Source organism: Carcharhinus amblyrhynchos, chromosome 10, assembly GCF_965287045.1.
Source record: "Carcharhinus amblyrhynchos chromosome 10, sCarAmb.v2.hapA, whole genome shotgun sequence".
Classification (NCBI taxonomy): domain Eukaryota; kingdom Metazoa; phylum Chordata; class Chondrichthyes; order Carcharhiniformes; family Carcharhinidae; genus Carcharhinus; species Carcharhinus amblyrhynchos.
This window is the reverse complement of record NC_137333.1, coordinates 106,760,387-106,778,692: the sequence shown is the minus strand read 5'-3', so window position 1 is coordinate 106,778,692 and position 18,306 is coordinate 106,760,387. Positions and strand designations below refer to the sequence as shown.

The 18,306-nt window shown below is 46.1% G+C and overlaps 1 protein-coding gene across 2 annotated transcripts in view; it reads right to left on the bottom strand.

The window, feature by feature from the left end:
• Positions 1 to 331: 331 nt before the first annotated feature.
• The window catches only part of rrm1 (ribonucleotide reductase M1 polypeptide), a 30,447-nt gene continuing 12,472 nt past the window's right edge, over positions 332 to 18,306 (bottom strand). For both annotated transcript variants that reach the window (XM_080197757.1, XM_080197758.1), the window contains exons 8-19: positions 17,742 to 17,883; positions 14,774 to 14,857; positions 13,321 to 13,482; positions 12,587 to 12,666; positions 11,954 to 12,155; positions 8,795 to 8,944; positions 7,060 to 7,281; positions 5,283 to 5,359; positions 4,079 to 4,214; positions 3,863 to 3,958; positions 1,728 to 1,916; positions 332 to 1,060 (exon numbers count right to left, since the gene is read on the bottom strand). In XM_080197757.1, coding sequence (XP_080053883.1) covers positions 890 to 1,060; positions 1,728 to 1,916; positions 3,863 to 3,958; positions 4,079 to 4,214; positions 5,283 to 5,359; positions 7,060 to 7,281; positions 8,795 to 8,944; positions 11,954 to 12,155; positions 12,587 to 12,666; positions 13,321 to 13,482; positions 14,774 to 14,857; positions 17,742 to 17,883 — 1,711 coding nt within the window. In that variant the 3' untranslated portion in view covers positions 332 to 889. The remainder of the gene's footprint in view (positions 1,061 to 1,727; positions 1,917 to 3,862; positions 3,959 to 4,078; positions 4,215 to 5,282; positions 5,360 to 7,059; positions 7,282 to 8,794; positions 8,945 to 11,953; positions 12,156 to 12,586; positions 12,667 to 13,320; positions 13,483 to 14,773; positions 14,858 to 17,741; positions 17,884 to 18,306) is intronic.

Sequence of the window (18,306 nt, the reverse complement as noted above, 5' to 3'; positions counted from 1 at the left end):
GCCAGAGTATTGAGGTTAACAATTGGCAAGTCACGTTGCAGTTTTATAGAATCTTAGCTAGGCCACACTCGGAATATAGTGTTCAATTCTGGTCACCACATGACCAGAAAGATGTGGAGGCTTTGGAGAGGGTACAGAAAAGATTTACCAGAATGTTGACTGGTATGGAGGGCATAAGCTATAAGGAGAGGTTGGAGAAACTAGGTTTGTTCTCACTGGAACAATGGAGTTTGAGGGGCAACCTGATAGAAGTCTGCAAGATTATGACCAAGCGGTGACTGCCATGTGGCCAGCAAAGTCCAGCCAAACCTTCAGAAAAAGACTCAAGATGCTGTATGGGAAAGTTTAATGATGGTTCACCATTAATAGTTTAAGAAACTGTACAAAGAATATACACTGAGAATCACGAGCTCATGGTTGAACAGGTGACAGCACCATAGACAAACCACCCATCTAATCCTATGGAAGCGAATGAGTGTAACAAACACCCAGGGCATACATACTACTTGTTATCCATTGTCATTAAAACCATCCCATCAGCAGCCTCCTGCTCAAAGCGCATCCACCCATCACTAGAACATACACAGACTTTACAAGCCCAGCGCCAATAATTGGAAAGTTGCTCAGTAAGCATGACTGGTGCTGCACCTCCCAAAGCTCACATCAAGTATGAAGATAAAATAGTCTCCTAATGTTGACCCCATTAGTTCTGCATTTAAATCCAGGTTGTGACAAAGGTTCACATGACATTGGATCTGTTAACAGTTGAGGTCTGGTGAACAGAAAGGGCTCCTAGAAATGTTCCTCGTTATCGAGTTGCCAGTGACTCCTACATCCGGTATTAGGGGGCTAAAGGGCACTGGCCAGGGACCTGGGAATATCCCCGGGTTTAAGAGCCACACATCAGGCAATCTGCCCTGTTCTCCAGGGAGCACACCATAGCTGCCTTGTTCTTCTCCTTCTCGTCGGCATTTTCCTGGAGTATTTCCTTGTTCAGAGTGAACTGGATAGGATTGGCTGCAGGCCTGGTCCTTAAATAATACATGCCAGTCTTCAGCCCCTGTAAAACAAAGCAGAGGGGCTGTCAATGCTGCACACTCAGACTAGAACCTATTTTTGTACTGTGTCTCAAACAAAGTATTATCTCCTGAGGTGCTTTAATACTTAAAAAAAAATTGATACCCAGGTACAGAAGGATTTATTTGGGCAGGAGACCAAAGGTTTGATCAAAGTCCTGTGTTTTAAGGGGTATTAAAGACAAAGAGAACAATGGAAACTCTGGAATCTCTGGATGAGGCAGATAAAGCAATGGCGGAACAAATTTAAATGAGCAGTGGGTAAGAATTGGACACAGAGTGCTACTTCAGGACCAATTAATCTGTGCATTCTCACTCACCATCCTGCCACACCCTCAGACTCGCTCCCTTCCTCAAGACAGCAAATCTCACAGGAGAAAATGCCACTAACACCAACAGCCACAATCACTGAGTAACTTGTGGGAAAGGGTCAGTGGGAAATGGGATATTCGCCCCAGAGTGTGATGTTTTCCACATTCCAAATCCCCTCGGGAGAGATCTTTCCATTTCTAACCCTACCCGAGAATCAATGATTGTAACCCCATCTCCTGCAGATGAGCATTTAAACCTGCTGAGATCAGTCTCTAACTGGATCAGGTATTTCCACCACCAATCTTGTGTGTGGAGTGTAACCCACCACCTGGTTTTTACCTGCTTCCAGCCATAGAAATGCATGCTGGTCAGCTTGCCGTAGTTGGGCTCAGCGACGTGTATATTCAGTGACTGGCTCTGATCAATGTAGGCTCCACGGTCTGCCGCCATCTTAATCACTGTCTTCTGTGATATCTCCCAGACCGTCTTGTACAGTGACTTTAGCTCAGCAGGGATCTCTTCAATGTTCTGCCAAAAGAAACAGGATTTACAACTCCAATAGAAAAGACATCACTGAACAGTTAGGCCGAGAACTTCCTGGCACAGTAGAGCAGGGTGACCCGGTGGTTAGTACTGCTGCCTCACAGCGCCAGGGACCTGAGTCCTATTCTGGCCTTGGGTCACTGTCTGTGTGGAGTTTGCACGTTCTCCCCATGTCTGTGTGGGTTTCCTCCGGGTGCTCTGGTTTCCTCCCACAGTCCAAAGACGTGCGGGTTAGGTGGATTATCTAGTTAAACTGCCGCTTAGTGTTGGAGGGACTAGCTATTGTAAATGCATGGGGTTACGGGTTCAATTCCAGCCTCGGGTCACTGTCTGTGTGGAGTTTGTATGTTCCTCCCGTGTCTTCGTGTTTTTCCTCCAGGCGCTCCAGTTTCCTCCCAGAGTCCAAAAATGTGCAGATTAGGTGCATTGGCCATACTAAATCAACCCTTGTGTCAGAGGGATTAGCAGGGTAAATGTGTGAGGTTATGGGGATTGGCCTGGATGGGATTGTGATTGGTATGATCAATGGGCCAAATGGCCTCCTTTTCTACTGTAGGAATTCCAGTGAGTGCATGTGTGAGAGAGGGAGAGGGTTCTTGTGTGTAAGTAATGTCAGCATCTGCAATTCTGACATATATGACAGGGGCTTAGAGAAAGAGGGGGGAATTGAGCTGAACAATCCTGAAAATTGGAGTCAGACCACTTGAGGTAATGTCAGGAATCACTTCACAAGAAAGCTAGTGAAAATCTAGAACTCAGACCCCCTCCAAAAAGGACCAGGAGCCAATTGAACATGTCAAAAGCGATCGCAACTATTTCTGAGGATTGGACTTGTGCAAGAGCAACAAGCTGCTAGGTGACGGATAACAGGATTCACCCTCCTGGCTTACTGAATCCACTAATAAAGGGGTGCTTAAGACACACCAAGTGTTCTCTGTGACTGGTTCTGCACAACATGAATTAGTTAAATGGCTGGGTGAGTTGCTACAACCAGTTTTCCAGATACATGTAGAACGATTCTGTCATATTTGCAAAGACCACCATACAAGACTTACACATCAATAGCAATACTCTGTCCATGGTCTCATTTGCCATTGGGAGCCTATTCACCAACATACCGTTCAAAGAAGGTATAAACATTTTATTTGTGTGTCACAAAGAAGCTTACAATAACATTGCAATGAAGAAATCTCCTAGTCACCACACTCCGCTGTCTATTTGGGTACAGAGGGAGAATTTAGCATGGCTAATGCACCTGACCAGCACGTCTTTCAGACCGTGGGAGGAAACCGGAGCACCCAGGAAAAACCCATGTAGATTCAGGGAGAACATGCAGATTCCACACAGACAGTGACCCAAAGCCGGGAATTGAACCAAGTCCCTTGCCTGTGAGGCAGCAGTGCTAATCACTGTGTCATCCCTAAACATTTGTGCTACAGCATGCTAATACGGTGATCTAGACCTGCAGACATTGAGAGAAGAACAGTTTCAGTTTCTCCCTTGTCCGTGGCAAGACCATCATTTTTGTGAATTCCATCGATAGGTGCTACAGACTGAAACTGTTCTTGGAGCAGTTCAGCATTTTGTCATGTGTCCTAAACTCAGTTACCAATGCACTCCAGGTGCCATATCATCAGTCAGTTCAATCAAGGTTTCTATGATTACATCATTGCCACAGATGAACATATTCTGACTAGTGCAGAGGGGCAAAAGCACAAAAAGAAACACAGTGAAGGAGCAAAGTGATTCTCAAGTTACAAGAGTCTCAGCTCCCAGACAGCTCACAGCTGACCCAGTACAAAATTAAATGCGAGGAAGAGGAGAAGTTCCTGCTGAGAGGAAAACCAAGACAGCAAACTCATACAAGATGGATAAGGGATCAACTGGAATGCACCCGGAGTGAGCGAGTATCAAGGTGCAGTATATCCTACCTGGATTGATCCATTCTGGGAAATGATCTGGTTCTTCATTTCTTCACTCCACAGTCCTTGTTCAGTTAGGTCCTTCAGTAAATGTGGGTTAACAACCTGTGAGAATTACAAACAGCATTACACACGGCTGCTGCTGCCCACTGCCCCTGCGTCTCTACACATTGCATTTCCCATAGCGTTCCGTACTTTCAGCCCATTGAGATGAAGGTGACTGACCTGGAACTCTCCAGAGAGGACACGACGTGTGTAGATGTTGCTGGTGTAGGGTTCAATCGATTCGTTGTTACCCAGGATCTGGGCTGTCGAGGCAGTTGGCATTGGGGCAATGAGGAGGCTGTTCCTAACTCCGTATCTAAGTGGAGGGAAGAACAAGAAGCCTCGTCATATCGAGAATTGTCAAGAAAATGTTTAATACAGAGCAAGAAAATAATCTGAGATTTGTCTCATTATACATCACAGAATCATAGGAAAGAGAAGACCATTCAGCCCATCATGTCTGTGCCAGCCCCTTGACAACTTTCCAGTCAATGCCCTTCCATCTCCGTAGCTCTCCTCTTCCCCTCATCTCTGGTGGAAATTTTGAGGTTCCATGGGTTCAAACAGCCTGACTTTAAGATCAAACCTGACTCCCACTCCTTCTAAAGCAGGTAGCTACAGACTCATTGGTTTTAAATCCATGACTGATTGATCATTAAAGATCACATTGTGGGGGGGTCCCATTAACAGGTAAATAGGAAGTAAAGGGCAGGTTAAAAAGGTTTTAATCAAAACAGATTTGAGAGGATAAATACTGAAACATCAGCAATAACCTTTAAATTAGGGCCAGGAACCCTGAAAGGGGGGTGCAGGATGTGGGGGCAAGAAAAACATCCAAGTCTAACTGGACTAGTCAATAGATAACAAGGGAACCATTGAAAATATTAGACAAACACCAATATTTTGAAAGAAATAGTGAGGAGAAAGGGCACAGAAATATCCAACACTATCCTCGTCAAATCCCACCTGCTGCAGCCCTCTACCCCCACTGATACCCAACAACCCTCCAGCTCTCCACCCCCACCATCACCCCATACCCCTCCAGCCCTCTACTCCTGAGGCCCTGTATCCCTCCTGCCCCACCATCACCCCCCATATCCCTCCAGCTCTCCAATTCCGCCGTTGCCCGATATCCCTCCAGCTCTCCAACCCCATTTGTCCCATATCCCTCCACCCGTCGCCCCATATCCCTCCACTCCATTGCCCCATATTCCTCCAGCTCTCGACCCCCAGTCGCCCCAATATCCCTCCAGCTCTACAACCCAGTTGCCTCTTGTCCCTCCACCCCCACTATCATCCCATACCCCTCCAGCTCTCTACCCTCACCATCGCCCCCATATCCCTCCAGCCCGCCACCCATTCAAAATTATTTCTGGAAACCCACTTTGCAATCTTCTGCTTTAGCTCCTTCCAGTCCCAAAGATCAGTGGGAGTGACGTTCCACATGTCATACTGAAGTATCTGAAAATAGAGCGGTTAGAATGGGTTATATTCAGGTCAGTACAGAGCAATGCAACAATCCTGAGAACACTATCACACACTCACTGTTGCAGAGCGCACACACTGTGCACTCGGTTATCGCCACCACATGAAGCATTGCAGTGTCTGGTAGAGAAGTGTAGGGGTTGCTTTCTTCTGTGTCTAGCCTATGCTACAGACATATGCTGCAGTATTAGTTCCAAACACAAGCTGTCCTGCAGCACTTTATCCAAAGTGTGAGCAAGTATCAGCAAACATATCAAACACTCAGTGTGCAATTCACTCAGACCTCACACAGGAGGAGCCACTAGATAGCTACCCATAGCAACCTTTTAATAACTCTAGGGGTCAACACCTCGCCTTAGATTAGTTAATTGGATACAGTGGTGCAGTGGTTCTGTTACTGAATTATTCAGAGACTTAGTCTAATGATCCAGAAACACAAAGCAAGATCCTCCTTAGAATTTCAAACTCTTATTCTAAAAATCAGGAAATAGAAAGCTAGGCACAGTAAGAGAGAGGATGAAGCTATCCGATTGTTATAAACACTTTCTATGGAAGTGAATTTGCCATCCTTACCCGCTCTGAGCTGACGGTAACTCCAGCCCAATGCCAACCCGACTGATTCCCAACTGCCCACTGAAATGGGTCCAGAGAGGCCCTCAGTTGTTAAGGAGGCAGCCCACAGACACGGGGGGAACGTGCAAACTCCACACAGACAGTGACCCAGGGCCAGAATCGAATCCAGGTCCCTGGCGCTGGGGCAGCAGTGCTAACCACTGTGCCACTGTACCACCCAACAGTCTTCTAATTACATACAGGACAAGGCTCAGCCAGGGTTTCACACAGAATCGCCGTTCAGGTAGATCTGTTATCATGTGGATGGTCTAATTACATTTAACATTAACCATTTACGCCACAAGTAGTTGTAGTGAGGCTATTTGCTTTTAGTTCTGGTATAGCCTCAGTGTTCCTCCCTGTTACTTACCTCTAACTTCCTCTTCATAACCATCCAGATTCCTGACGCCTTGGGTTTATTCATTTTTTTTGGGATCGTGGGCGTTATAGGCAAGACTGGAATTTGTTGCCCTGTTCACTAAAGGCAAATAACGTCACTACAGCAACTTGTGGTGTAAATGGTTAATGTTAAATGTAATTAGACCATCCAAATGATAATAGACCTACCCAAGGGGTGATTCTGTGTGAAGCCCAGGCTAAGCCTTGTCCTGTATGTAGTTAGAAGAATGTTGGGTGGCACGGTGGCACAGCAGTTAGCGCTGCTGTCTCACAGCGCCAGGGACCCAGGTTCAATTTTGGCCTTGGGTCACTGTCTGTGTGGAGTTTGCATGTTCTCCCTGTGTCTGTGTGGGTTTCTTCCAGGTGCTCCAGTTACCTCCCACAGTCTGAAAGATGTGCTGGCTAGGTGCATTGGCCATGCTGAACTGACCCTATTGTTAGGGATTAACATGGTAAAAATGTGGGGTTAAAGAAATAGGGCCTGTGTACAGACTCGATGGGATAAATGGCCCCCTTCTGCACTATAGGGATTCTATGAGTCCTTACAAGTGGCTGTATTGCTCAAATCAAAGACAGAGTTTACCAACAGCCTTGTTCCAGCAGTTTATAATCAATACTACCCAGGGACAAGCATAGCCAAGGCTCAACTGTAACAGATCACTCACCCCCTTGCTGACAGGGCAGCCCTGGTAAGTCTCATAAGGTCCCAGTTCCTTGGCCAGGTCACAACTCGCGTCCAGTGCTGCATAGTAAATAGTCTCAAAGATCTGGATGTTGAGTTTCTGTGCTTCTTCACTCTCGAAGGGGTAGCGCATCAGGATGAAGGCATCTGCGAGCCCCTGAACTCCGATTCCTATCGGCCGGTGCTTTTTGTTAGAATATTCCGCCTAAAACAAGTGGTGGAGTGTAAGGTTAAACGTTCATCTCAAGGCCTGGGATTTATAACGTTCCACTGGTAATATTCCAGACTCCAGGGACTGCCACATTGCTGATATTGACCTGAACATCCTATCCCCCTACTCTTGGTGTATCATGGTAGTAGTGGTTAGCACTGCTACCTCACAGCACCAGGGACCTGGGTTTGATTCCCGGCTTGGGTCACTGTCTATGTGGAGCCTGCATGTTCTCCCCATGTCTGTGTGGGTTTCCTCCAGATGCTCCGGTTTCCTCCCACAGTCCAAGCCGTGCTAGTTAGGTGCATTGGCCATACTAAATCTCCTTCAGTGTACCTGAACCAGCACTGGAATGTGACGACTGGGGGATTTTCATAGTAACTTCATTGCAATATTAATGCAAGTTTACTTGTGATACTAATAAGTCAACTTTATTTTAGAAACTCAAAGCAGCTCAGTTCAGGCATCAACCTGAAAACAGATCATTTATATAGAGGAGGAGGCTGATCAGTCCAATGTATCTGTGCCATCCATAAGAGAGCTATCCAGCCCAATACCACTTCCCAGCTCATGGTTTGTAGCCCTGCAGAAGAACATTCAACTGTTTTCCTTTCCGGTGTGCTGAGGGTTCAGCTTCCATCACCCTTGCAGGCAGAGTTCTAGACACCATTTACATCAAATTTTTGCCCTCTATTTGACCACTTGCCCATTGTAAAGACTTCAGTTGAGATTGGCCTATTGGACTATGAACTCCCTGATTAAGGATCCCATCTACAGGCCCAGGCAGCAGGTGATCAAGAGGGTCATTCAACCTGACCGTCTGCCTCCCTACCGCAGCTACATTTGTGGCTGACTGTCCCTGGAAAGGGAACATGCAGTGTCTGGGGGCACAACTGATGCCTTCCATGTCTGCTGGGCACCACAGGGACTGGAGTGTATTATTAAACCCTTTTAATCACATTTTAATTTGATGTTTTAAGTTTCCTTTTCACTATGTTTTTTGTTTAGGGCGGTTCCCCTCCTTTTAGGGAGCTGCCCCTTTTGAGTTATCCCTAAGTTAATCTGATTTTGTTTATTTGGTTGGGAAAAAAGGAGTTCCCTGATTAAGGAACCAATTGATGGGCCAATCAAGGAGTCTTTGCTTTGTGCTTAACAGAGAGTCAGTTCCTCAGAAAACCCCAGAGGTAGACTGCTGGCTCTGAGCACTCTGTGTACTGCTGTTAGAGTTAGAACATAGAACATTACAGCGCAGAACAGGCCCTTCGGCCCACGATGTTGCGCCGACCAATTAAAAAAGCAATGACCCTCTAACCTAAACCAATCCCTTTCCATCCATAAACCTATCCACGGATCTCTTAAACGCCCCCCTTTATTTGTAAATAAAGGGATTTTGGTGAGGGGACTTCTGCCTCCTCAGACTTATTACACCCACCTCCCCACTGTACAGCCTTGGCCCTTGCCCCCAATCTAAGAACAGGGTTGTCCAGCCTGCCAGTTGTTAACATACCTCTGGAATGGGATAGTAGTTCACTTCAATGATCTTATTCAGGTTCCTAACAACCACCCGTGTGACTTCAGCCAGTTTTTTGAAGTCGTAGGTGCGATCGGCAGTGACGTACATATTCAACGCCAGAGAAGCCAAGTTACAAACTGCAACCTGCCAATAGAAAGCAAAACCAGGTGAATGGCATCAGTCTCATGTATCACACAACACATTTAACACAGCCCCAGCTATAATTAGCTCACCAGACAGCTCCCTCCGTGATCAGGCAAGTAAAATCTTGTACAAAATCCAACCCAGCCAATTACCACCCCATTGCCATAACCTGCTCAGTGACGTCCGGTTTGGCTTCTGCCAGGGTCACTCAGCTCCTGACCTCATGGTTCAGGCATGGACAAAGGAGCTGGATTCCAGAAGTGAAGCAAGTGACTGCCCTCGACATCAAGGCTACATTTGACTGAGTGTAGCACTGACATCAGGAGCCTTATCTATACGGCAGCCAAGGGGAATCAGGGGGAAAACTCTCCGCTGGTTGGAGTCATACCCAGTACATAGGAAGATGGTTGTGGTTATGGAGAGTCAGGCTCTCAGCTCCAGGACATCTCTGCAGGAGTCCCTCAGGATAGTGTCCTGGGCCCAACCATCTTCAGCTGCTTCATCAATGACCTTCCCTCCATCATAAGGTCAGAAGTGGGGATGTTCGCTGATGACTACACAATGTTCAGCACCATTCGCCACTCCTCAGATACTGAAGCAGTCCATGTTCAAATGCAGCAAGACCTGGACAATATCCAGGCTTGGGCTGACAAGTATACATGAGAACATAAGAAATAGGAGCAGGAGTAGGCCATCTAGCCCTTCGAGCCTGCCCCGCCATTCAATAAGATCTTGGCTGATCTGTCGCTGCTCAGTTCCACTTTCCCGCCCTCTCCCCATAACCCTTAATCCCCTCTCTTATCAAAAACCCATCAACCCGCGTCTTAAAAATATTTAGCGAGGCAGCCTCCACCACTTCAACGGGCAGAGAATTCCAGAGATTCACCACCCTTTGAGTGAAGAAGTTCCTCCTCAACTCTGTTCTAAACCGCCCCCCTTTTATCTTGAGGCTGTGCCCCCTAGTCCTACTGTCTTTTTTGAGCGGGAAGAGTCTTTCCACCTCTATCCTATCCATCCCATTCATCAAATTCAAAGCCTGTCCACTACCTACAAGGCAAAGTCAGGAGTGTGGTGGAATACTCGCCACTTGCCTGGGTGAGTGCAGCTCCAACACTCAAGAAGCTCAACACCATCAAGTCAAAGCAGCCCGCTTGATTGGCACACCCACAAACATTCACTCACTCCACCACTGACACAATGGCAGCAATGTGTAACATCTACAAGATGCACTGCAAGAACTCACCAAGGCTTCTTGGGCAGCACCTTCCAAACCCACAGCTGCTACCATCTAGAAGGACAAGTGGAGGTTCCTCTCCAGGTCACCCACTTGACTCGGAAATATATTGTTGTTCTTCACTGCCGCTGGGTCAAAATCCTGCAAATCCCTCCCTAACAGCACAGGGTAATGTGTTAGCATGGATAGAGGATTGGTTAACTAACAGAAAGCAAAGAGTGGGGGTAAATGGGTATTCTTCTGGTTGGCGATCAGTGACTAGTTGTGTGCCTCAAGGATCAGTGCTGGGAATGCAATTGTTTACAACTTACATAGATGATTCGGAACTGTGGGCCAAATGTAGTGCGTCAAAGTTTGCAGATGATACTAAGGTGAGTGGCAGAGCCAAGTGTGCAGAGGACACAAAGTCTGCAAAGCAATATAGATAGTGTGAGTGGGCGAGGGTCTGGCAGATAGAGTACAATGTTGGTAAATGTGAAGTCATCCATTTTGGTAGGAATAACAGCAAAATGGACTATTATTTAAATGGTAAAACATTGCAGCATGCTACTGTGCAGAGGGACCTGGGTGTCCTTGTGCAGGAACCTCAAGGTGTTGTTTGTAGGTGCAGCAGGTAATTAAGAAGGCAAATGGAACTTTGTCCTTCATTGCTAGAAGGATGGAGGTTGCAGCTGTATAAGGTGCTGTTAAGGCCAAACCTGGAGTACTGTGTCCAGTTTTGGTCTCCTTAATTGAGAAAGGATATACCGGCAATGGAGGGGGTACAGAGGAGATTCACAAGATTGATTTCAGAGTTGAGAGGGTTGGCTTATGAGGAGAGACTGAGTAGACTGGGGCTATACTCAATGGAATTCAGAAGAATGAGGAGAGATTTTATAGAAACATATTTATTCCCTTCATAATCATCTCAGATAGAAGCAGGGAAGTTGTTTGCACTGGCAGGTGAAATTAGAATGGGGGGCACGGCCTCAAAATAAGGGGAAGCAGATTTAGGACTGAGTTGAGAAGGAACTTCTTCACACAAAGGGTTGTGAATCTGTGGAATTCCCTGCCCAGTGAAGCAGTTGAGGCTCCCTCATTGAATGCTTTTTAAGGCAGGGATAGGTACATTTTTGAACAGTAAAGGAATTAAGGATTATGGTGAGCAGGTGGGTAAGTGGAGCTGAGTCCACAAAAAGATCAACCATGATCTTATTGAATTGAGAAGCAGGCCAGAGGGGCCAAATGGCCTACTCCTGCTCCTAGTTCTTATGTTCTTAGCATCGTGGGTGCAGCTCAACACCACCTTCTTGAAAACAATTTGGGATGGGAAATGAATGCAGGCCCAGCCAGCAACACAGACATCCCATGAATGAATTTTAAAACTCCAGGCCAACACTACCAGTGCAGAAGGAGTGCACACTGTTGGACATGCATTTTCCCACATGTGACATTAAGCCCATATCCTCCGCTAGATGTGAAAGCGTTTCCCATGGTATAATTTAAAGCAGTGTCCTAGGTAACATTTACCTTCAAGTAACATCATGTACACAGATTGCCTGGTCATTATTTGAGTGCTGTTTATAGGATCTTGCGGTACACAAATTGGCTGCAGCATTTCCCTACGTTATAGCAGTGACTATCCTTCAAAAAGCACATCATTGGCTGCAAAGCTCAATAGAATTGCAAGTTTAATGGTAAACATGTGCTGATGCTGCAGTGATAGTAACCAGTTTTCTATTGGGGTTTTATCAGCATTGCACAAATTAACAGGGTGGTATATGCTCGAAGCTCACCTCATTATTACTGGTGTATTCCACAATCTCAGTGCACAGGTTGCTGCTTTTGATGGTGCCTAGATTCTGCTGGTTACTCTTCCTATTGCAGGCATCTTTATACAGCATGTAAGGAGTTCCCGTCTCTGTCTGTGACTCTATGATTGCGTACCATAGCTGCTGTGCCTTCACCACCTTGCGTGCACGTCCTTCTTTCTCATACCTGCCAGAAGGGAAGGCTGATTTGTACACAGTCTGATATTTAAATACACCCACTGGTTATCGTTCAGACCAGCATCATAGCCCATTTAAACCAATACAAAAACAAGTCGACAACAGATTAGCGAGGTGGGTGAAGGAAGGGAAGCAGGACGAGGGAAGGAAATCAAGGGATTAGCGAACAGAGTGGACACATGGGCCTAAAAAACAAACCATAGGTGGTGACTAAACAACCTGTTAAGTATTATTATTTCTATCCAAATTTATTCAACAGCAAAATTATGCTACAGTCCATGCAGATCTGGACTCAGTGTTATACAGTGACAGGCCTATCCCACTAGTACTGTACCCACAGTGATTGAAATGCCAAGTCATTGTTTCAGATATTTTAAACCTAGCTAGATCTTCTCTTTCCTGGCTGAAGTATCTCCTTACCTTTCATACAGAGTCTCAAACTCTTCTCCCCAAGTGTCATCCAGGCCTGGACAATCGTGGGGACACATCAGGGACCAATCCTGCAAAAAGCAGAGCAATGAGTTCAATACGGAAAGGAGCGATTGTCCGTAAGGAGCTGATTCATTCCACTACACCTTAAATACTGTTTCTCTATTTCAATCTGACCAACTCCGGCCTGCTCTGCTCTGGGCGCGTCAAGATACTCAAAGTTGTGGGTTCAAGTCCCACTCCAGACTTAAGCACACAATCCAAACTGACCTCCCACCAACTGAGGGAACACAGCACTGTCAGGTTGGGGTAGGGGTCAGCAATGAGAGCACACTCTTATGGTAGAGGCAGTACTGAGGAAGCACTGCACTGCCAGAGGTGTTGTCTTTCAAATGACTCTTTAAACTGGAGCCCCTGCCTGCTCCCTTGGGGATGTCAAGGGTTTCTGGGCCACTAATTAAAGAGCAGGAGTTCTCACTATTAATTATTCATCAATCAAAATATTAGAAAGCAATTATCAACCAAACTAAATTAAATTAATCAGGATAGGTAGACAGAGCTGTTAATGAAGCACATAGTATTCTGGGCTTTATTAATAGGGTCATAGAGTACAAGAGCAAGGAGGTTATACTGAACTTATACAAGACATTAGTTAGCCTCAGCTGCAGCATTGTGTACAGGGCTGCCACACCACAGGTCCCTGACTATCATCTCAGTGGGATTACCTGGTTGTTCTCGACACGCTTCATGAAGAGATCTGGAATCCAAAGAGCATAGAAGAGATCACGGGCTCGCTGCTCCTCTTTCCCCGTGTTCTTTTTTAGCTCCAAGAAGTCAAAGATATCCATGTGCCAGGGTTCCAGGTAAATGGCAAAGGCCCCAGGTCTCTGCAGCAAAAGAGCACAGCAAATCCTCAGCTTAGTTCTGTCATTGCCAATGGGAAAGGTACACTACATGTTAGCACCCTCGAAACTCCTGAACCAGTTTCTGGACACACACAAGGACTTAACATTTATCCCAAAGCTTCATTTAAGCTACAGCTCAAAGCCTGTCTATTCATAAATCGGTACAAATTGCTAGTAGCATCCAACCATCTCAGGAGAGAAGGGACTACTCTCAAGGTGTGTGTCATTTCTGGATCGAACATTGTAGAGGCTGACTCACGAGTAACAAACACTTCCACAGATGGCACTGCAAAATAGCATTGACCCACGGTCAAATTCTCATTTCTTTTGTCCTCTGCTTTCCCCACACCTTTCCTGACTGCTCATCTCCAGGCACTTGATAGGGCAGATACTGCCACTGCTGGGATAATTTACAGCTAGGGGATATGGTTTAAAATAAAATGGTCTCTCATTTAGTACTGAGATAAGGAGAAATTTCTCATCTGAGTGGTTAGTCTGTAGAATTCTCTTCCAGGGAGTCGTGGAGGCTGGCTCACTCAAGGCCGAGTTAGACAGGTTGTTCTACATCTACAAGGCAGTTGTGTGTGTGTGTGTGTGTGTGTGTGTGTGTGTGTTGGGGGGGGGGTGGTGGAGAGACACACATTGGTAAAGGAAAGCTTTTGGAAGGAGGTGGAGTTAAGACCACATGTCTCTGAATGGCAGAACAGGCTTGAGAAACCGAATAGCTTCCTCCTGCTCAGCCTAATATTTATGTATAACAACTCCAATCAGAATGAAGTATTCAGCCCCCTGAACCAGCAATTCAACTCAATTTGACATTTCTCCATATTTCAAAAAAGCATCAATCTTCTTGGGAAGATTTCAGAGCCTCAGCACCCAGGTTTTTGGGAGAGGTTTGTAGGTTCCCACTACAGTTTATATCAAAGACTAGCTCCTGTTCTCACTCCTGAATTGTCTAGCTCGAACTGTAAACTCTCGGGCAAACCCAATACAGAGCTGGAAAAACAGGGAAAGTTCTGCCACAATCGCACAGTGGCCCCATCTCTCCTCCACCCTTCACCAGCTCCGTATTTGCATACAACTGTTCCATCCTCCACTTCTTCCAGTTCCTGTGAGAGGTTAACAACCTGAAACAGTAACTATTTCCCACCACAGATGCTGCCAGATCTGCTGTGTGTCTCCAGCATTTCACATTATGCTTTCTAATGGCCAGAACCCACAGTACTGTGTCTTTAGTTACCTACAGTAAACGGATCTACATGAACATACTCACCTTGTTCCCACCCTGGTCCACATAACGTGCTGTGTTATTGTAAACCCTCAACATTGGGACGAGGCCATTACTGTTTCCATTGGTCTGAAACAATAAGAGGAGCTGTTACCATATGTACAACAATGTTTTGTATTTATATAGCACCTTTAATGTAGTAATGTTGAGGCACTTCACAGAAGCACTATCACACAAATATTCGACACATAGAACATATGTTAGAACATAAGAAATAGGAGCAGTAGTAGGCCATCTAGCCCCTCGAGCCTGCCCCGCCATTCAATAAGATCATGGCTGATCTGAAGTGGCTCAGTTCCACTTTCCCGCTTTCTCCCCATAACCCTTAATTCCCTTGCCTACCAAAAACCTATCTACTCGCGTCTTAAATATATTTAGCGAGGTAGCCTCCACCACTTCAACGGGCAGAGAATTTCAGAGATTCACCACCCTTTGAGTGAAGAAGTTCCTCCTCAACTCCGTTCTAAACCGCCCCCCCTTTATCTTGAGGCTGTGCCTTCTAGTCCTGCTGTCCCTCCTGAGCGGGAAGAACCTCTCCACCTCTACCCTATCCATCCCTTTCATCATCTTATATGTCTCAATAAGATCCCCCCTCATCCTTCTAAACTCCAACGAGTACAAGCCCAGTCTATTCAGCCTCTCTTCATAGCTCAACCCCGTCAACTCCAGTATCAGCCTAGTGAACGTCCTCTGCACTCCCTCCAAGGCCAAAATATCCTTGCGCAAGTGCGGCAACCAAAACTGCACACAGTACTCCAGCTGCGGCCTCACCAGTGCCCTGTACAGTTGCAGCAAGACCTCCCTACTTTTATATTCAATCCCCCTCGCTATGAAGGCCAGCATCCCATTTGCCTTCCTGACCACCTGCTGCACCTGTAGGCTGGGTTTTTGCAACTCATGCACAAGGACCCCCAGGTCCCTCTGCACTGTAGCATGCTGCAGCTTTTCGCTCTTTAAGTAGTAGTCCTTCCTACTATTATTCCTGCCAAAGTGGATAACCTCACACTTGCCGACATTGTATTCCATCTGCCAGGTCCTCGCCCACTCGCTCAGCCTATCTAGATCCCTCTGCAGACTTTCTACACCCTCCGCACAATTTGCTTTTCCACTTATCTTTGTGTCATCAGCAAATTTCGACACCTTACACTCAGCTCCCTCCTCCAGGAAGTGATTAGAATGGATGAAGCTCAGTCAAAGGGAGAGATGGAGAGGATTGGAGGTGAATTCCAGAGTTTGGGCCCCAGGCAGCAGAAGGCACGGCTGCCAATGGATACTAATTAAAATCAGATTTACACAAAAGTACAAAACTGGAGTGGTGCAGAGATTTCAGAAGAGCTGGAGGCGGTCAGAGATTTTGTTGGCGGGGGAGAGTTGAAAACAAAGGCGGGGATTTTGAAACCACCGTTTCTGTCTGGGAATTACTGTAGGTCAGCCAGCACAGGGGCGATGGGTGAACAGGACTCAAGGTTAGGATACAGTCAGCATTTCATTCCACTAGGAGCAACTAAATATTCCTCCAGCTCCGTTAGGATTCCAGTCCAACTGTTTTTAGTCAGAGGATATTTCCCGCACATTTGTGTAGAGCTGGCCACGTCAACTCTAAGAGAGCCAATTTCAGTGAAGATTTAGAGAACTTTCAAGCCGTTATTGGATAGGCACATGGAGCACTCCAGATGATAGGGAGTGGGATAGCTTGATTTTGGTTTCAGACAGAGCTCGGTACAACATCGAGGGCCAAAGGGCCTGTACTGTGCTGTACTGTTCTATATTCTATCCCTGTTCTACGTTCTATGTACAGCACAGGCAGCCATTCAGCCCATCATGTACATGGGCCAAAGATCTTACTGCACTAATCCCATTTTAGAGTGTTTGGCCCAAAGCCCTGGAGGTCATGCAGCATAGAAGATCTTCACCAATCATTGCTCCTTTTCATAACTACATTAAACCAAACAATATTGTGATGAACAAAACACTAAAGGGTAGAGACTTAAATGATTTGAATATTATAAAACAAACGAGGACCTGTGCAAAACATCCGACAATTTATAATTTAATTTCTGTTCAAGGATGACAGCTCTTTAAAGAAAGTGACTTGATTGAGGTCTTTAATTTTAAGAAGGCGTTTAATGAGGTTGATGGAGAAATGATGTTTGCGCATTTGTGGGCAATAAGAACTGGTGGCCATGCATACAAGATAGCCACTAATAGCCAGGGGTGGCAGAGTGGTTAACACTGCTGCCTCAGTGTGCCAGGGACCCGGGTTCGCGTCTCACCTTGAGTCACTGTGTGTGCGGAGTTCGCACGTTCTCCTCGTGTCTGCGAGGGTTTCTTCCAGCTTCTCTGGTTTCCTGCCACACTCCAAAGGTGTGTGGGTTAGGCTGATTGGCCATGCTAAATTGCCAGTTAGTGTCAAGAGGATTAGCAGTGTAAATACATGGGGTTGCAGGAATAAAAACTGGGTGGAATTGTTGTTGGTACAATGCAGACTCTCAGTCCAAAAGACGCCCTGGTTAGGTGCAGTGGCCATGCTAAATTCTCCCTCAGTGTACCCGAGCAGGTGCCAGAGTGTGGCGACTAGGGGATTTTCACAGCAACTTCACTGCAGTGTTAATGCAAGCCTACTTGTGACACTAATGAATAAACTTAAACTTAATAAATCACAGGGATTGCAGGAGAAATGTCTTTACCCAGAGGATGGTGAGAATGGGAAACTTTCTGCCATGTGGAATGGCAGAGGCAAATATCAGGGGAAGCTGGATAAACTTGAGAAAGATATGTTGACACAATGAGAGGAACAGGAGCAGGAAGAGGCTCGTGAGGAGCAGAAATACTGATACAGAACAGAGAAGTTAAATATTTGTACTGTAATGTAATGAATGCTATGTGTCCTCTCGCAGTGTGGATGCCCACTGCCCACCTGCCAGTGTGCAAACCCTTGGCTCTTCATACTCACCCCTGCAATGTAGCTTCCTGTGGCTCGGATACAGCTCACAGCAACACCAATCCCACCAGCAGATTTGGAAATCAGAGCACACTGCTTCAAAGTGTCATAAATCCCCTCGATGCTATCATCCTTCATAGCCAGCAGAAAGCAGCTGCAACACAAAGTCAGTTCAGTGGGTGAACAGAAAGGAGAAAGGAGGCAGGTGTTGCTCTTCTTTACCCAGAGTTCATTGTCTGCTCTTCAATATTGGTAAGCTGTACAATAAAATCTAGATTTGTTTTCTAATCATTCGTCACTAGCAAGGCCATCATTTACTGCCCATGTCTAATTGTTCTCGACTCTCCTGAACCGCTGCAATGCAAGTGCACCCACACTGCTTTTTTCTGTAGCCACTTGTGTCAAACTGCTATCTCGGTCATTTCAGAGGACAGTTAACAATCAATTACATTACAATCAATCAACTCCACATGGGTTGTGGAGTCACGTGTAGGCCAGTGTAAGCACAGCAGATTTCCTTCTCTAAAGAACATACTATATGTGAATCAGATAGGGTTTTATGACAGTCCGGTATTAT